Genomic DNA, 18,262 nt, shown 5'->3' with positions numbered 1-18,262 from the left:
TCATAAATCTCCATAAAGGTTCAGTGTAGTGTGTAGGTATGTATGTATTCACACCTACGGGGGCCAGGTCGAATCAGAGCCGCATTCTGTGACTCACGCAGCTTACAGCCATGTGAGGTCCTTAACCCACTGAACCAGGCCTCACAGAGAAAATGTGTCCTTAACCCGCTGAGCCATAATGTAAACTCCCAGTGTAGCTTTTAAACTCAATCTTAGGAGTTCCCGTTGTGGCTCAGTGGTTACAAACCCGACTAGTATCCATGAGGACTCAGGTTCAATCCCCAGTCTTGCTCAGTGGGTTGGGGTTCCGGCATTGCCCTGAGTGTGGTGTAGGTCGCAGACATGGCTCGGATCTGGCGTGGCTGTGGCTGTGGCTGCAATGTAGGCTGGCAGCTGCAGATCTGATTGGACCCCGTGGTGTTGGAGAATTAAAATAACTGACTCGCATCGTCAGTGTCGGAAAGTGAGACACATGAACACAGGGAGATCTCGACAAGGCTCTTTACTTCTGCAGAAGGCTGAGGGAACTCAAAAAGCGCTTGCGAAGAAGACAAGACCCTCTTTATCCCTAACGCAGGTGGTATCCCTGTCCCCTTCCCATTGGTCAGGTCAGGGCGCACATTTGTTTCAGTTGGCTAATTGAAACAAATGTTGCTGGGAGAAGCGGGAAAGAGGAAGGGGTTGCAGCAGGGCGTCTCAGCTGAAACTGGAGTAAAATAGAGTCACAAAGATTTCTGGTTTTTTGATAGAAAAGACGTATGTTACTTTCCACACTGGGAACTTCCATATGCTGCAGGTGTGACTCTAAGAAGCAAAACAAAAACCAACCAAACAAAAAAAAACCCCACCTCAATCTTAAACAGTCTGAGTTGCTAGAAGAACTGTAAAATGCCACCTGCATTTTTTTTCTCGCGGTTGACATTTCTCCCGACCAACAATAGGCATCCTAAGATTTCTCAACAAAGTGATCTGAAACAGAAAAGCCTAAGTCTAACCTCGCTCTCATGCAGTGTTTTTTTAACAACATATTCTTTTATATTTATTGGTATTTATGGTATTTTTATTACATTTTCTCTATTTTTATTGAAGTATAGTTGATTTACAATGTTGTGTTAATTTTGGCTGTACAGCAAAGTGATTGGTTATACACACAGATATCTCTCTCTCTATATATATATATACATTTTTTTAATCTTTTTTTGTCTTGATAGGGCCACACCTGCGGCATATGGAAGTTCCCAGGCTAGGGGTCTAATTTGAGCTGTTGCTGCCGGCCTATGCCACAGCCATAGCAATGCTAGATCCAAGCTGTGTCTTTAACCTACATCATAGCTCACAGCAGTGCCAGATCCTTAACCACTGAGAAAGGCCGGGGATCGGACTGCATCTTCATGGATACTAGTCAGATTCTTAACCTGCTGAGCCACGACAGGAACTCCTATATATACATTCTTTTTTATGTTCTTTTCCAATATGTTTTAGCTAAGGATATTGAACAGAGTTCCCTGTGCTACACAGTAGAACCTTGTTGCTTATCCATTCTATATGTAATAGTTTGCATCTGCTAACCCCAGACTCCCAGTCCATCTCTCCCCCTTGGCAGCTACAAGTCTGCTCTCCATATCTGATGGTCTGTTTCTGTTTTTTGTTTTTTGTCTTTTCTAGGGCCGCATCCGTGGCATATGGAGGTTCCCAGGCTAGAGGTCCTGTTTTTGTTTTGGTTTTAGGGCTGCATGTGTGGCATATGCAAGTTCTTAGGCTAGAACTGCAACTGCTGGCCTATGTCACAGCCACAGCCATGCCATCAACACACTGAATGAGGCCAGGGATCGAACCTCACAGATACTAGTTGTGTTTGTTACCACTGAACTATAACGGGAACTCCTGTTTTTGTTTTGTAAATAAGGTCATTTGTGTCATATTTTAGATTCCACATGTAAGTGATATTATATGGTGTTTATCTGTCTCCCTTACTTCACTTAGTATGAGAATCTCTAGGTCCATCCACGTTGCTACAAATGATACTATTTCTTTTGTGCTTTTACGGCTGGATAGTATTCCACTGTATGCATGTACCACATCGTCTTAACCACTCATCTATCGATAGATCAGTAGACATCAAGGTTGCTTCCATGTCTTGACCATGATGAATAGTGTTGCTATGAACACAGGGGTGCGTGTGTATCTTTGAATTATAGCTTTGTCTGGATACATGCCCAGAAACAGGATGGCTGGATCATATGGTACTTCCATTTATTTTTCCTTTTTAGGGCCGTATCTGCGGCACATGGAGGTTCCCAAGCTAGGGGTCAAATTGGAGCTGTAGCTGTTGGCCTACGCCACAGCAAGGCCATATCCAAGCTGCATCTGCAACCTACTCCACAGCTCATGGCAATGCCAGATCCTTAACCCTCTGAGTGGGACCAGGGATTGAACCTGCATCCTCATGGGTATTAGTCTGGTTCATCATTGCTGTGAACGCCTCTATTTTCAGTTTTTTGAGGAACTTCCATACTGTTTCCTACAGTGGCTGCTCCAACTTACATTCGCACCAACAGTGTGAGAGGGTTCCATTTTCTCCCCATTCTCTCCAGCATGTTATTCTGTAGACTTTTTTTCCCCCCTTTTTGTCTATCCCATGGCATACGGCAGTTCCTGGGCCAGGGATGGAATCCAAGCCGTAGTTGCAACTTATGCCACAGCTGAGGCAATGCCAGATCCTTAACCCACTGTGCTAGGCCGGGGATTGAATCCGTGCCACCTCAGAGATAATGCTGGATCCTTAACATGCTGTGCCAGGTGGGAACTCCTTTGCAGACTTTTTAATGTTGGCCATTCAGACTGGTGTGAGGTGACACTTCATTGTAGTTTTGATTTGCATTTCTCTAATGTTTAGGGATGTTGAGTATATTTTCATGTGCCTCTTGCCTCTCCGTATGTATGTCTTCTTTGGAAAAATGTCTGTTTAGGACTTTTTGATTGGGTTTTGTTATTGAGTTGTATGAACTGTTTGTTTACTTTGGAAATTAAGCCCTTGTCAGTAGCATCATTTGCAAATATTTTCTCCCATTCCCTAGGTTGTCTCTTTGTTTTGTTCATGGTTTCCTTTGCTGTGCAAAAGCTCGTTAAGTTTGATTAGGTCCTATTTGTTTATAATTTCTAACAACAGAAGAGCGTCCTGGGGGGGAAAAAAAAAAAAGACCATAGAAGCTCATACACTGAACAAACAGAGAGTCCACCATTAGGAGCAGATTCTGACCAATTCTCACAACTTGGGAAATCTTTGGGCTTTTGTGCTGTCGCAAGATTTGAAATAAGAACACACTGGATACAATAAATATTTATTGGATAAATAATAATGCTATCATTCCTAAATGCCGTATACAGATCCTATCAGCACACCACTAATCTTAAGTTCTTAGCAGTTTAACGTTATGCGGGGACTTCAAGACAACCTAGGAGTCTTTGGCTTCCTTTAACAGGAAGAACCACAGCTGGTCCTTTGATCTCTCTCAGCCTCAGTTTTGTCTGGAAAAGGAGACTAAAACCATTTCCTTTCCCAGCCTCCAGGAATGTTGTGAAGACTGCAAGCAATCATGTAAAACAATTAGTCAACTGAAGTTTTACATACTATTTCCTGCGCTTACCCAAACATGTTTAGGAATCCACGTGCAATGACTGCATTAGGCTTATGTATAGCAGTACATACCCACATATATTGTGATGTGTATACTCACACTCACATACTTACACATACAGTTAAATCTGAAAATAGTCTCCTGTCTACAAAGAATGTCTTCCTTTACCAGTTGAGACAATCCACAGTACACATACTGTCCCCACAAATACAAACAAGTAAAAAATATTTTGTAATTAAAAGCAGACATACTGTTTCACCATCTGAACTGTTTTCATTTTTGGAAGCACAGCAAAAGGTGATGGGAAGGTGGAAAGTTTAAGAAGGGCCCGTGAGTGGTAGAGACAGACAGAAGTATGTAGAAAATCTGAACAAGGCAAGCAGAGGAAAAAGATGAAGCCAGGATCTAAGATTCCAAAAAGGTAGCTGCCTTGCTTCTGATTCCACTATCCTGTATCAACCATCTTTCTCTTATTTGATGTCCTCTCATCACTTCCTCTTCCAGCACAAACTGCAGAAAGGGAATCCTGTTTTCTTGGCGTCTTCTGACCTACATTAGGTCTACATCGGGGTGTGTGGAGCAAGGATGATCATGGATTTGTGCACTTGGGCACGTTCAGGGCAGTGTGGTCTACTTCTGGAAAGGTCTGGCTTCTCTTTACTCCCAGTGGAAAAAAAAAAAAAAAAACAGTGCCAGGAGTGCTCAGAATGGAATGGACGAGGCAGATGGGCACTGGGTTCAGGAGAAAGTACTGGTAGACCAGTTCTTTCCAACTGCTGTCTGAGTCTCCTCTCCGTACCCCTCTGTGAATTGACAGAGGATGGGAGCAGCAGGTGGCCTTGGCTCAGCCCTCTAACAGGAGCTGAATACAAAAAGCCTGATGGGTTGACTGAGAAGCAGTGACTGGCAGCTGGGAGCCTGGAGTCTCCAGACTCTGATGATGAAGCACAGTTACAGTTCTCCCAGTTCGCCTTCCATCACCCGCACCATGACGTACAGCTCGGCCAGGCCCACCACAGACGCCACAATCAATGCAGCCAGTACCCGCTGGGAAGGGAGAGAACCAGACTTAAGGAATGCAGGCCAGCTTCCAGCCTCTAGCACCTAATAAGGATGGACAGGACTTCAACCCAGCCCATAAGCTGGGGGAAGGGAAGAGGGGATCTGGATTCTCCTGAGGTTATTATCTACCCCCACGACTTTGGACAGGGCACATGCACCCCTTGTCTAATCACATAAACACCTAACCTGTTCTAGGCATTTTCACATACACCCTCCTTTCCCACTAACACTCCCACCCCGGGCACCCTGCCCCACCCAGGACCCACTCACCGAGGTCATTTCTGTGAAGATATATTGGCTTCCAAGGTAAGTGCAGACAAAGGCAGCTGCCACCGTGACAATGAAGTTGAAGATGGTGATGACCAGAGCCTTCGCGGACCTCACTTTGGGGAGGAGTGCAGGGAAGAAACCTTTAGGGGAGCATCCTCCAAGAGGCCCTTTTAGCTCATGGCTGCCTCCCCCATCAACTGGGTTTCCCTCCAGCAGCAAGCCTCAACAGCTCAGACCTAAGCCCAGAGCACTGCAGGAAGGAGGGCCATGACCGAACTAGTCTCAGGGGGACGCTTTAGCAGCCGATTTCCCAGAACCTCACCTTGCTTTCCCAGGTCACTAAGCGTTCCGCCATGCCTTGAATCCTAAGAAAAAGGAAAAGCAAGTAATTCCAGGATGGAAGCAGTTCACAGAATATTGATTTGTCAGTATGGGCTCAGCCCTCTTTGTTACCCAACACATGAGCTCTGCCTTCTCCATGGATTTTGTCTGGACTGGTTGGTTTTTTTCTGGTCCACAGATAAAGCATTTTAGAGAAGAGGCCTAGGCTCCCAGTACCCATCTACCCCTCTCATGCTACGGGGCAGGAGCTGCCAGAGAATAGTGTAGGAAGTCCTGTTAGAACAGCTCCAGGCTCATCTCCACCTCTACAACTTTTAAAAATCAGTCACCCTCTGAACCTTCAGTAAATGAGCTGGGAATTGTATTTGGCTTGTATGCAGCAGCACAGAGCTTCTCTGGTCCCTTAATAGTACACAAACCAAGTTTCCATGTTGTTTCTTTCATCTGCAGCTCTTCCCAATGCAGGGCCCTGCTTTCAGGGGCTACGCTGTCCATGTACTGAAGACCCGGCCTTTACCTGACAGGTGACATTGCGGGTGATCCGCTTATACTCCTCATTGGCAAGCTGTATCTTAATCTTCTCCAGTCGGGCAACTAGCTCTGGGTTCTGAGACAGAAAAATCAAATAAGAATGACATTCCCAACATGCTAGAAAGCATGTCACAATCATTGGTTTTAGGCGGCAAAGTACTGCTAAGGAGACCCACACATCAGGTGTGCCTTCAGTGCTTTAGAAACATTTTTTTTTTTAATCTCAGTTTTCCAAGCTGTCAGACAGGGAGGACAATATCTGGTTCCCCCACCCCAGCTCTCAAGGACTTAAAGGACAATTTTTTTTCCCCCTGAACCCTTGGCATGCAGAAATTCCTGGGCCAGGGATCAAACCCAAGCCACAGCAGCTACCCAAACCGCTGAAGTGACAATGCTGGGTCCTTAGCCACAGAGGAACTCCTAAAAGACAAATTTTTGAGCCCAAAGGTCGATTCATAAATTTGGATATATCATAAATAGACCCAACTCAGCCACCACTCAGTCTCACAAATACTCCCCTTACATACCCGAGGAGGCTTCACCACCTCTGGAAGATAGATTTCACTGCCTTCTAGGAGCTCATGAAGGTAGAGTGTGGAATCTAGGAAGAAAAGATTTCCACAAACATAATAATGCATAGAGCTGAGGTCAAAGGATTAAAATCAGAGAAGGGTCTAGCCCTTCAATTCTTTCTACCAAAATAAAATATGGACATTCCTGTAATAGTTCATCTCCAGGATTATTTTCAATTGGGAAGAAACCAGGACACTCCCACATAAGTAGCTCCTAGCTGACTTTGTCGGCCAATGTCACCGCTTACAAAACATAAGCCTTTAACTTATGTCATTTCTGTGGTCACAAAAGAACTTGCCCTAAATAGGTTTAAGCATGGTGATGGTGAACACTCAGAGGACATTGTACTAGATGATCTCTAAGGTTCTTTTTAGTTCCAATGATTAAAGAGTCTACCCTTTGCACTTCTGGGTAGGCTATGTTAAATTCTGGCAAAAGACCTTACATGCCAGTTTGTCCTACTGCCCCCACTCCCTTTACCTGCTAAGAGAACTGAGCCCTAAGGAAGAGAAATGACTCCTCCAAAAAGAGTTAGTGGCAGAATTAGGGCTAGAATCTAGACACTACTTCCAATTCATATCTTTCAACAATTTTTCATCATCCTATCTCATAAAAAGAAAAAAACATATCAGACTTGACCACTTTTGCTTTTGAGATGAAAAGAAATTTGGATTCCCAAACAGGACAAGCTCGCTATGCTGTTTTCTTTCACCTTTTCTTCTTTTTAAGGGCCACACCCGTGGTATATGGATGTTCCAGCAACACCAGATCTGAGCAGCGTCTGCAACCTACACCACAGGTCACGGCAACACTGGATCCTTAACCCACTGATCAAGGCCAGGGATAGAACCCGTGTCCTCATGGATGCTAGTCAGGTTCGTTACCCACTGAGCCACGATGGGAACTCCAACTATTCTGTTTTCTAATGTGGCTTAAAAGGAAGAAACTGAACCTATGCAGTGGTAATGCGTTAAAACTTGTATTTCTTCAAGGGTCAGGTAAGCCTAAGTGGGCCTGGAAGTGAAGAAGAGATTCAAGAGAGCAGAAACCGCACAGATAAAATTTTGTCATCCACAAAGAATGCCTATGGAAGTTGTGAAGGGAGTGGGTTCCCCAGAGTTTATGAGGTGACTCTTGGATTGGCTAGATGACCATTCTGTGGGTGAAAGAGAGTATTGGATTTGAAACTGGGTCCCCCTAAAACTGAATTCTCTGAGTTTGTGATTAACCTCTCTAGCCAAAACTTTCTTCCCTTCTTTCTTCCCTCTAACTCAATCCTGTGCTAATGGAACACTAATCGCCAGTTAGATGGCTAAAACTGCTATTGTCATTAGCATCCTTAAGGTGCTAAAATCTGTTACAGAGATCATTAACCTGCAAACTCAGGCGTTTCTCCAGAGCCAGAGGTGAACTAACAGACTCCCGAGCCATGGGCCACCTGGACCGAAAACTGTAAACCAGAGACTTGCCTACTCCCAGTTGGAAATGCCACTGAAATGTCGCAAGACAATGACTGTTCCCAGCCTCTTTGTTCTACTCCTTTAAAAGCAAACCCCTTAACTCAAAGGCCAATTTGAAGCAGATCTGAGGCTTGTCTCCCACTCCCTTGTTTGGCACCCTGCAATAAACACTGCACTTTTTTTCACCACAAGCCTGTGTCAGTAGAATGGATTTGCTTGGAGTTGGGCAGGCAGACGCCAATTTGGCTCCGCACCCGTATACATCCTTCAGAAAAATGCTAGAGGTGTGGAAATAGACCTCAAAGGGGACAAAACTCTGGAAAAAAAAGGAAGCGACTCTGAACTGGAGATTGGGGCTCACCCCTTTCTCTCAGGTACTGGTGTAGATCCCGGATCAGGCGGAAAGAAACAAGGCGTTCAGGGCCAGGAGGGCCATCGCCCCCCTTGTGCTTCTTCCCCAACGCGGCCTCAAGATCTGCTCGCAGTTTCCTGGGCAGCTGCTCTGGCTCCAGTTCCCCGCCGGGGCTCAAAGCGCGTACCAGCCGCTCCCCGGCCAGCAAGCAAGACGCCATGTCTAAGCGACTGTAGGGTCAGGTGACCCCGAGCAGGGACTTCCGTCCGCCTGCGCCGGAAGCAACTCTGAGCTCGTTGGGCGGGGCGGAGGGCCAAGGGGGCGGGGACGCGGCGCGGGGCAGTGTGGGGCGGGGGCGGAACGCCGCCCGGCCGCGGGTCGGGCTGTGTGTCAGCAGCCCAGCGGGCACTCGGGCGGGACATGGCGGGTTGCGTGGCCCGGCGGGCCTTGACCGTGGGCGGTCGCTGGTGGTCCCGGTCGCTGACCGGGGCTCGTGGGCCGAGGCCGCTGTGTGCAGCGGGTGGAGCTGGGGCCTTAACACCAGCGGCGACCACGACGACGCGGAGGCACCTCTCGTCCCGGTGAGGGACGGAGCGCGAGGGCCCTTCCAGAACCCAGGGAGCGTATCTCGGTTCAGAGAGGAGGCGAGGGGGCCCGGCCAGCTGAGGGTGACGGAAGTTCGATCCGGGGGAGGGCGCGGGCCGGGAGGCGACCTGCGCTGCCTTGGACGCGTGCCAGGAGCAGAGACAGGAGTGCGGCCCCGAGCCCTGGGTTGTGCAGGGCTGACTCTGAGGGGGAAGCAGCAACCCCCCCAGAGCGAACCCTACCTCCCCGAATGCTGTTAGTGGGCAGCCTTTTAATTAAGTCCTAGGGCTTTTGACTTGAACCTCCAGCCCGTGACTGGGTCAAGGCCTGCCTCAGAAAGATGCTAGAAGTGGGAAACTGGACCCGAGTCTGTGCTCAGTGTAACCTTAGGGACACATTTTCTCTTTATGTGACTTGGGGAAGGGGTTTCCAGGCATGGGGTGGTGTGAGCAAGTGTCTCTAAGGTTGGGCCAGGCAGATCACATTTGAGCAGGTGGATCAAGTGGGAGGAAGCATGAAGTTCACATTGCCACGATAGAAAAGAGGGCTTTGAAGGGCCCCTAGAAAAAGCAATGTCCAGAGAGGTCATTGAGAGAGCCAACCTTTTAGTGGCTGAGATTATACGCTGGTATTGGGGAGAGTTGATAGCTATTTGCAGTTTAAGACCCCTGTGAAAATTGATGTAAACCTAAACAAAAACTAGATTGAGAAAGTAAATCTAGGTGGAATGCAGGGAGTAGTACACTTGCAAATCTAGAGATGATGAAGCCCTTCATGGGCAGGTTTAGAGGGAGGGAGATGGACATGGACTTATAACACAAAACAAGGTGTTTTGTTTTGTTTTGTTTTTTCTTTTCCTAATTTGTCTTTTTAAGGCTCCACTCGCAGCATATGGAGGTTCCCAGGCTAGGGGTCGAATGGGAGCCTCAGCTGCCGGCCTACACCACAGCTCACAGCAATGCCGGATCCTTAATGCACTGCACGAGGCCAGGAATCAAACCCATGTCCTCATGGATACTCCTCTGGTTTGTTAACCACTGAGCCACTGACAGGAACTCCAAAACAAGTATTTTTTTGAGTACCCCGTTTTATACCAGGCTTTGCAAGGGAGCACAGGCTAATCAGACACAGGCGTTGCTCCTAGGGAAGTTACAGTCTCTAATGGAGATAAAACAGGAACACAGATAACTGAAATGCAAGGTGGGAATGGCAGTTAAAATGCCTTTGGAGATCAGGAGGGTGGGTCAGGGAAGAAAGGGAGGCAAGGGATACAATTAAGCAGAGTCTGAGGGCATGGTATGAGGAACTCTGAGAGGCAAGAGAGAAGAAAGTTGTCTGGGAAACCAGAGAGGCATCTGTAGCTGGACCTCAAAGGAGGAAAGGGAGAAAGTGGGAAGGAAGGACTCTTACCTCCTTGAGTCGGCCCCACTGCCCCAGCCCTTCTCTGCTGTCATTGCCCTGGCCCCTCAAGTATCTAGTGGCTTTTTCTGATGGATTAGTACTCTCCTCTTCTTAGCTTTTTAGTTGCTTGTTCTTTTCCTTCCGAATCAGAAACCGACCAGAAGGCAAAGTTTTGGAGACAGTTGGTGTGTTTGAGGTGCCAAAACAGAATGGAAAATATGAGACTGGGCAGGTGAGTGCTGAGCTAGGTCCTCTTTCTTAAATCTTCTTTCTTTCTTTCTTTTTTCTTTCTTTTTTTTTTTTTTGTCTTTTTAGGGCCACACCCGCAGCATATGGAGGTTTCCCAGGCTAGGGGTTAAATCGGAGCTACAGCTGCTGGCCTACGCCACAGCCACAGCATCACCAGATCTGAGTCATGTCTGTGACCCACACCACAGCTCATGGTGGCGCCAGATCCTTAACCCACTGAGCAGGGCCTGGGATTGCACCTAATTCTTCATGGATACTAGTCGGGTTTGTTAACCATTGAGCCACAACAGGAATTCCTGGGTCCTCTTTTGTTTTCACAGTGTGCTCTGCTTTGGAAAGGGTCAGATTTGGTCACAGGCCTGAATATTACGGTTTTCTACCTTGATGTTTGGTGCCAGACCAGAATCACAAATTTTCTTAAAGGTGGGGTTTCTGTTTTCTTGGATTTGAATGCATTTCATATGTCAGTGGGTTTTGTTTCCAAGTCTGGACAGAGATGGTTTGGACTATATTGAGGAGAGAGTCCAGTTGCTGAAGAATCATCTAATGTAGTGGATTGTGGGAAGCCAGTGGAGGGAGCTTTTGGAAAAGCAAACCTGGCTTTTTGTTGCTTTGTCATAGTTGAAATGATTGCAGTGAAGTAAGCTGTGGATGTGAGGCTCTTTTTCTGTGTCAGCTTTTTGCCAGATCCACTGAGATGGATTTAGGCCCTTTGTAGGTAAGGAGGACCTTTCTTTTTTCTTTTTACAGCTGCACCTGTGGCATATCAAAGTTTCTGGGCCAGTGGTTGAGTCAGAGCTGCAGCTGCAGGCCTTCACCACAGCCTGTGGCAACACCAGATCCTTAACCCACTGAGTGAGGCCGGGATCAAACCCTCATTCTCACAGAGACAATGTCGGATTCTTAACCTCCTGAGCCACAATGGGAAGTCCAAGAAGGACTTTTCGTTTATTCAGTCTTTTTTCCCTGTATGCTTGTAATGGACTGAGTGTAATGCATTAGTCTTAAATTAGAAAACAAAAAAGGAAAAAAAAAGGGACAGAGTTCCTTTGTGGCTCAGCAGTAATTAATCTGACTTGTCTCCATGAGGATGTGGGTTTGATCCCTGGCCTCAATCAGTGGGTTAAGGATCCAGCATTGCCATAAGCTGTGGTGTAGGTTGCAGACATAGCCTGGATCCCACGTGGCTGTGGCATAGGCCTGCAGCTGCAGCTACAATTCGATCCCTAGTCTGAGAACTTCTGCATGCTGCATGTGTGGCCCTAAAAAAAAAAGTGCCTTTATGGAGTAGACAGTCTAGAAAGGGATTATGCTCTGCAAACGGTCAATTTTCTGACTTTGTGTTCAGTGGAGGAAAGGCTTCCTAGAAGCCTCAGCTGTGGCCTGAAGGATGAAGTGAGGAGGCAGTGAGCATGTTACAAAGTCAGTCTGGGTGGATCACCGAGTTCCAGGGAAAGTGTAGCAAGACCTTGTGCTGGGTTTGCCGCCACCTGTGCCACTTAGCGGTCTGGGCCCCACCTGGATGGACCTGCTGGACCACAGGCTCACTGAGGCCTCTCTTTCCTCCCAGCTTTTCCTACACAGTGTTTTTGGCTACCGAGGTGTCGTCCTGTTTCCCTGGCAGGCCAGACTATATGACCGGGATGTGGCTTCTGCAGCTCCAGAAAAGTAAGTCTTCCTATCACTGTGCCTCACAGTAGCCTCAGAAGGAAGCCTGACTCATGGCAGTCAAATGTAATTGACCTCGCAGCAGTGAAGACAGCATCCTTCTGGGCCTCAGGAACAGAGCCAAACACTCTGTTGGCACTAATACCCATGGAGACAAAAGTGCTGCGTGCCAGGGACAGTCTTAAGGCAGAGGGTTCCTTTAGGCCTCCCAGGTTTTTCTCCTAAGGCAGTCTCAGTTTGCATTTAAGCACCCCAGAGGGCATTTGGGGGACTAGGCTTCTTGATTTCTTGATATTCAGTTAGACTCTTTCTCGTAATCTCTTTATCATCACTAGAGTACATAAAAAAAGAAAAGGCCCAGCTCTGCTAAATGATCACAGTCAGCCCCTGGGACGTGAGAAGAATGGGATGCTTAGTGTCCAGGGACTTTGGCAGCAGTTTGGTTTTTTTCATCATGGCCCCTTTCTTCTAAGATGCTTCTAGAGACTAAGACAAATGACATATGCATCTAGAGAGTAAGCTATGCCATACTCCATTGCTTGGCCCTGACTGGGGAGTGACTGGCCAGGGCGAGCCCCTTCAGTTCAGGCCCCAGTCTGTTTAGATAAGGAGGTGGTAGGCAGCTGGGGCAGGCACTGCTTCTGGTTCCCAGGAGGTGACCTTGGGCTTCTCTTCCTGCCCCATAGAGCAGAGAATCCTGCCGGCCACGGCTCCAAGGAGGTGAAAGGCAAGACTCACACTTACTATCAGGTGCTGATTGATGCCCGAGACTGTCCACATATAGTAAGTAAGCAGGGCGGCTGCGCCTGAGGTTCCTTTCATGGGAAAGGCCTGAATCCCGACGGGGACTAAGGGAAGGAGCTGGGTCAGACTGGGCCCCCTTCTGGATGGTGACCTAAAAAGTCTCTGACTCACTTCTTGCCTTAGTCTCAGAGATCTCAGACAGAAGCTGTGACTTTCTTGGCTAACCATGATGACAGCCGGGCCCTCTATGCCATCCCGGGTGAGTAAGGAGCATCTGAGGGGCGCCCACCGATGAGGGGCACCCACCAATGAGGGGCCTGGTGTGTCTCAGGGAAAGGATTTTAATGCTTTTCTGATGTCCTTTAATCTGCTGGGAGGGAGTATAGATGCTGAGAGCGATGGTGCAGTGTCGTCCCACACTGGGACAGGCCAGAAATGGTGTTTCTTTTCAACCCCCCAACCCCCGACCTCAACACACACATTGAGCATCTCTCTCTCTCTCTCTCTCTTTCAGGCCTGGACTATGTCAGCCATGAAGACATCCTCCCGTACAGCTCCACTGATCAGGTTCCCATCCAGCACGAGCTCTTCGAAAGATTTCTGCTGTATGACCAGACAAAAGGTAACCTCTGTCATAACTGCAGGCTGGAATGGGAGGGTCCTCCCTTGAAAGAGAATATCACAGAAGCAGTTTCAAAGCTGTGTTTCCACAACCTTATTTAGCCTCCCGTTTAGACCTGTCAGGTATTTGGCTATTAGTTCCTCCTCACAGATATGAAACGAGCTCAGGGGTGAGGAGAAGGGACTCAAGGTTGCTAGGTACTGGCACAGTGAGGTCCAGAAACCAGGGCTCTCACTTCCAGTCCATTCCTCTTCCCCTAACGTCACATGCCTCCTCAGGGCTCATTCTTGGCAGGCGGCTCTGTGCCTTCTTCCAGCCTCTGCGGTTGCTCACGTTTGGGTGTCTTGTTTACCTGGCCCACCCCTGGGAAGGATTGTCCTTCTTTTTTTTTTTTTTTTTTCTTTTTAAATCTTATAGTTGCACCCGTGGCACATGAAAGTTCCCGGGCCAGGGATTGAATCCGAGCCACAGGTGTGACCTGTGCCAGATCCTTTAGCAAACCACTTGCGCCAGGCCGGGGATCAAACCCGCACCTCAGAGTGACCCAGGCGCCTGCAGTAGGATTTTTAGCCCACTGTGCCACAGCAGGAACTCCTGGGAAGGGTTTTCTAGGAGGGGCAGTTTGAAAGCAGGTGCAGTGCCCTGGACTAACCAATCGTCTCTTGCCCCAGCACCCCCTTTTGTGGCTCGGGAGACACTACGGGCCTGGCAAGAGAAGAATCATCCCTGGCTGGAGCTCTCCGATGTCCACCGTGAAACAACTGAGAACATCCGTGTCACCGTCATCCCCTTCTACATGGGCATGAGGGTATGTGCCCAGCCTGGTACCTTCCTGCGGGGTTAGGTCCCCAGGTTCTATGTGGTGTCCTCAGTGTGACTGTTGCCGTGGGTTCCAAATTTGAACCATGAGCCTGTGGTTCTGCTTTCAAGTGGTGCAGGTATTGGTTGGAGTTGAGCAGCCTCTTGGCAACGGCCAACACCAAGACCTAGAGCAAGGAGGGTCTCAGTGCCAGGAAAGAGTCCTCCAGGCCAACTCTTCCTCCTCCTCCAGCTCAAAGGGAGCCATGATTATGAAGAATATACAGATACTTAAATCACTGTAGGCTTATCTTTTCACTTGTATGCATTAGTGAGATATTTATTGAGCTGTTTCTTGCTTGGCTATGAGCTGAGTCCCAGGAATACAGATAAAAGTGCAGCACTGTACCTGCCTTCCAGGAGCTCATGGTAGTTGGGGAGGCCAATGTATCGCATCTCGAGTATTGAAATAAGGTCAGGGTTTGGGAGGACCAAGAAGGAGGACAGCAGCCTGGGCTGGCAGTAGTGGTGGTGGGGGCATTGGGCGGTGGGGGCGGGGGCGCTGCTGACAAGGTGGTGAGAAAGGGAAGAGCCCTGTGGCTGCTTTCCATTGGCGTCCTGCTGTCGGTGATCTGGATAGGATAAAGCGATGGACCCAGGGGTGGCTGCCTCCCTCTGGGCTTGTTGGCCATAGTTCAGACATCATCAACCCACAGATATCTGTGGCTTTGTTCTGTCTTGGCAACCTTCCTGGGAAACATCTGCTCCACTGGAGATGGTTGAAGTAGGCTTGGTCCTGCCCTCTGGGACTGAAATTCTTTGTGCTTTTTCCCCAGGAGGCCCAGAATTCCCATGTCTACTGGGTGAGTGTCTCTCTCAGAGGGAGCTCAGGAGCTGTACCTGCAGGGACAGGTTGGGGGGTGGGGGGTGTAGCTCCGGGGTGGGAGGTGGGGCCTGCGCAATGCCGGTGTCGGCCTTTGTTGCCCTTTGCTCTCCTAGAATTCCAAGGAGGCTAGCCCCAGGTCTGCTCCTCCTCAGATGTGAACTCTCCCTACCCCCACAGTGGCGCTACTGCATCCGCCTGGAGAACCTTGACAGTGACGTGGTACAGCTCCGGGAGCGACACTGGAGGATATTCAGTCTATCTGGCACCTTGGAGACAGTGCGAGGCCGAGGGGTGGTGGGCAGGGTGAGCATCATGGGGCCAATAATGCCCAGTTTCTGGTCCTGCCCAGCAGGCCCAGAGGCTTGGTGCATGGGTTCCTCTTCCTCTGGAGTTAGGGACAGAGGCTCCGTGTATGAAAGCATCGAGTTGTTGAGGGTGAAACCTCATAACTACCCTGCGAGAGAGGTTTCTTACAACCCATTTCACAGATGAAGTGACTGAGACTGTTTCCTAACTAGCCCATGGTCCTGTAGCCAGTAGTGGTAGGGCACAGATTTAAATCCAAGTAAGTCTGACATTAAAGCTTGTGGTTGCCGGCACAGTGCCTTTTACAAAATCTGAATTCCAGCGTCCTTAGGTGGGGCACGCACCTCCCCAGCCCCCACTCCTTGTCCTTCCTCTGCCTCTTTACCTTCGTGAGTCCTCTGCTGCTCCTTGAAGAGATCTGATTTTGCAATTCTTGTGATATCCCACCCTTTCTCCTGAAAAATAAAGTCAGGAGAAAGGGCCACATCCAAGGGCATTTATCCATGTTAGCAGGGACTTGGGAAGCAGTGTAGAAAGAACAGAGCTTTGGAGTTAGTCTGGTTTCAGACGCCAGCTGTGTTGTATACTCGCGGCTGCATAACTCTGGGGAAGTTATTTAACCCAAATCTCAGTTTCGTACTGCTAAATTGGGGGTCACACCCATTACTTTATGATTACCAGGAAAGTTAAGTCACCCCGTTTTCAGAGCAGCACATGGCACCCGGCAGTTAGGCGCTCAGTGAATGGATGCCAGAAGAGGTATTTACAGAGTAGGTCCTGGGTTTAGCATCTTTGCTTAGTGACCTCAGGCACGTCTAGATGATCTTTCCCAGGGTCAGAATAAAAGGCCCAGGTTAGCGGCTGTGCTGCAGGAGGAGGAGCTGGTCGACAGTTATGGTAGGAGGTCTGAGGGGCATCCAGGCTGACTAACAGGCAGACAGCATGTGGCCTTGGGGTTCAGGGGTCATGTCTGGCCTGACCTGTTTTGCCTGAACCCTCACAGGAACCAGTGTTATCCAAGGAGCAGCCCGCATTCCAGTACAGCAGCCACGTCTCCCTGCAGGCTTCCAGCGGGCACATGTGGTGAGTGAGCACGTGCTGGGGCAGGGGCAGCTCAACTCCATGGACACTGCACATCAGAGAAGTGAGAGCTCAGAGCTTGCCCTTACCTCTGGGCCAAGTGAAGTCCTGAGGTGGAGCCTTATCTGCTATTCTGTTATGTGGGCCTTGTCTGATTTTGACTGTTGTTTTCCAGTTCCTTGTGATTTTGTGGACTGAAGACTTGGGTCACGTGGCCTGGTGACTTTGATTCTGCCCTGAGCTGCCCACGTAGTTGGCTTTTTTCCTGGTGCTTTACTCCTTATCTTGAAAATGTAGTTGGGTAGCTTATGGAGGATGCATCTGCAGGCCATGATCAGGACATTTGTTTCTTCTTTTCATGTACGGCCAGGGTGGGCTCTTGGGGCTCTGGATCTGTCATCCTGGCATGAGCCAGGCAGAAGAGAGCCCAGCTTGCCTTAGTTGCCTTGGTTCTGGTGCCGCCCTGCCTCTAAACCAGTTTCTCTCTGACCCACAGGGGCACGTTCCGCTTTGAGAGGCCTGACGGTTCCCACTTTGATGTTCGGATCCCTCCTTTCTCCCTCGAAAGCAATAAAGATGAGAAGACACCACCTTCAGGCCTTCACTGGTAGGCCGAGACCCTGAGCACCCAGACTCAGACCCTGAAGAACAGCTCTCATCCCACAACTGCTGCAGACCTCTCTCCATCACGGGCCACAGGGGATCTCTTAATCACATGCGCCATTTGATTGTGGAGTTCTAATTTTGGTGGGTAGAACATACCTGTTTTCTCCAGCAGCCCCACGTAGGACTCCTCCAAGATTGGCCTCCCCTGTAAGCCCTGCCTATGTTGTGTTCCCGTAAACCTTTCCATCAGGAACTCTGTGTTCAGTGCCACAGGCCTTGGGGAGTTTCCTAGCCTGTTACACAAGTTGTTTAGAACGTGAGGTTTGGTCAATAAACCAGTGCACGCTTGGCCACCCTCGCCATTTCTGCCCCCAGGGTCTCAGGCTCCCTTTTTGACCTGGTGAGGGTCCCTGGTTGCTTTCCTTACTGCATTTCTAGGAGGCTGCCCCTTCTACTATGGTATCCGTTTCCTTCCTGAGGCTGGGGATTGACCGGTGTCTCCCAGGTCACTCAGCCAGTGAGGTGGGGGCTGGACTGGACTCCTGTCCTCTTCTTTACCCCCTGCCAGGTGCAGAGCTGGAGGCCAGCATCAGGGTCAAAAGAGTGGCTCAGCATTAAGCACTGGCCAACTATTGGCCTCTCTGGGCCTGGGAGAGGAGTGAGGCAAGTCTGTGGGTTTCCTGGAGCAGTGGGCTTGCCAGCCACGGGTATGTCAAGCCTCTAGATTCCAAATGCAGAAACCCAGTCAGGGAGCATTAAGTATGGACGGTGACTAAGCCAAGCTACTTTCGGAGCTGCTCGCAGCTCTCCAAGAGCCAGAGATAAAATGTGCTGCATTTTTGCCCCGATTCTTAGGTTTCCTGCTCCCCTGCCACCGTAGTGATCCTTACAGAGGTTGTTTTCTTGACTTGATATTAAATCTCAGTTTGAGGCCTTATTAGTGTTGTCCTTAATCCTCCGCCAGGGGGAGCCTGGGTTGCAGGGCAACTGCGTGCAGTGGGACACAGGACGCAGCAAGAACGTAGGGTCAGGTAGTGAACAGAAATGCAAGAGTTATGGCCACAGCAGTGAGCTGACCGGCTGTACTTA

General features: G+C 49.0%; 2 protein-coding genes across 3 annotated transcripts; one reads left to right on the top strand and one right to left on the bottom strand.

The window, feature by feature from the left end:
• Positions 1 to 3,329: 3,329 nt before the first annotated feature.
• On the bottom strand, positions 3,330 to 8,485 carry TMEM199 (transmembrane protein 199). Its single transcript, XM_047759130.1, has 6 exons — positions 8,238 to 8,485; positions 6,371 to 6,444; positions 5,830 to 5,919; positions 5,293 to 5,335; positions 4,971 to 5,083; positions 3,330 to 4,685 (listed from the first exon to the last, which is right to left on the bottom strand). The coding sequence occupies exons 1-6, from the start codon at positions 8,446 to 8,448 to the stop codon at positions 4,590 to 4,592; spliced, it is 627 nt and encodes a 208-aa protein (XP_047615086.1). The 5' UTR covers positions 8,449 to 8,485; the 3' UTR covers positions 3,330 to 4,589.
• A 90-nt stretch (positions 8,486 to 8,575) lies between these two features.
• Positions 8,576 to 18,110, top strand: POLDIP2 (DNA polymerase delta interacting protein 2). Of its 2 annotated transcripts, XM_047759368.1 has the most exons (11): positions 8,576 to 8,809; positions 10,365 to 10,446; positions 12,034 to 12,131; positions 12,818 to 12,914; positions 13,059 to 13,134; positions 13,390 to 13,497; positions 14,169 to 14,305; positions 15,132 to 15,158; positions 15,359 to 15,484; positions 16,491 to 16,570; positions 17,064 to 18,110. In XM_047759368.1, exons 1-11 carry the CDS (start codon positions 8,649 to 8,651, stop codon positions 17,176 to 17,178), a joined length of 1,107 nt encoding a protein of 368 aa, XP_047615324.1. In that variant the 5' UTR covers positions 8,576 to 8,648; the 3' UTR covers positions 17,179 to 18,110. The 2 variants fall into 2 exon arrangements, with proteins under 2 accessions (XP_047615324.1, XP_047615326.1); XM_047759370.1 differs by lacking the exon at positions 15,359 to 15,484 and having other exon boundaries at positions 8,581 to 8,809.
• The last annotated feature ends 152 nt before the right edge of the window (positions 18,111 to 18,262 follow it).

Source organism: Phacochoerus africanus, chromosome 14 (assembly GCF_016906955.1).
Source record: "Phacochoerus africanus isolate WHEZ1 chromosome 14, ROS_Pafr_v1, whole genome shotgun sequence".
Classification (NCBI taxonomy): Eukaryota; Metazoa; Chordata; class Mammalia; order Artiodactyla; family Suidae; genus Phacochoerus; species Phacochoerus africanus.
Note: the sequence above shows the minus strand (reverse complement) of the source record. Positions and strands in the feature narration are given on the sequence as shown.

Bases quoted from the DNA above. Each gene is read 5' to 3' on its own strand.
- TMEM199 (XM_047759130.1), bottom strand. From the start codon at position 8,448: ATGGCGTCTTGCTTGCTGGCCGGGGAGCGGCTGGTACGCGCTTTGAGC. The intron at 6,445-8,237 runs GTGAGCCCCAAT...TTTTCTTCCTAG, and splicing joins CCAGTACCTGAGAGAAAGGG to ATTCCACACTCTACCTTCAT. The intron at 5,920-6,370 runs GTATGTAAGGGG...TTTCTGTCTCAG, and splicing joins AGGTGGTGAAGCCTCCTCGG to AACCCAGAGCTAGTTGCCCG.
- POLDIP2 (XM_047759368.1), top strand. From the start codon at position 8,649: ATGGCGGGTTGCGTGGCCCGGCGGGCCTTGACCGTGGGCGGTCGCTGG. The intron at 13,498-14,168 runs GTAACCTCTGTC...CTCTTGCCCCAG, and splicing joins GCTGTATGACCAGACAAAAG to CACCCCCTTTTGTGGCTCGG. The intron at 15,485-16,490 runs GTGAGCATCATG...GAACCCTCACAG, and splicing joins GCCGAGGGGTGGTGGGCAGG to GAACCAGTGTTATCCAAGGA.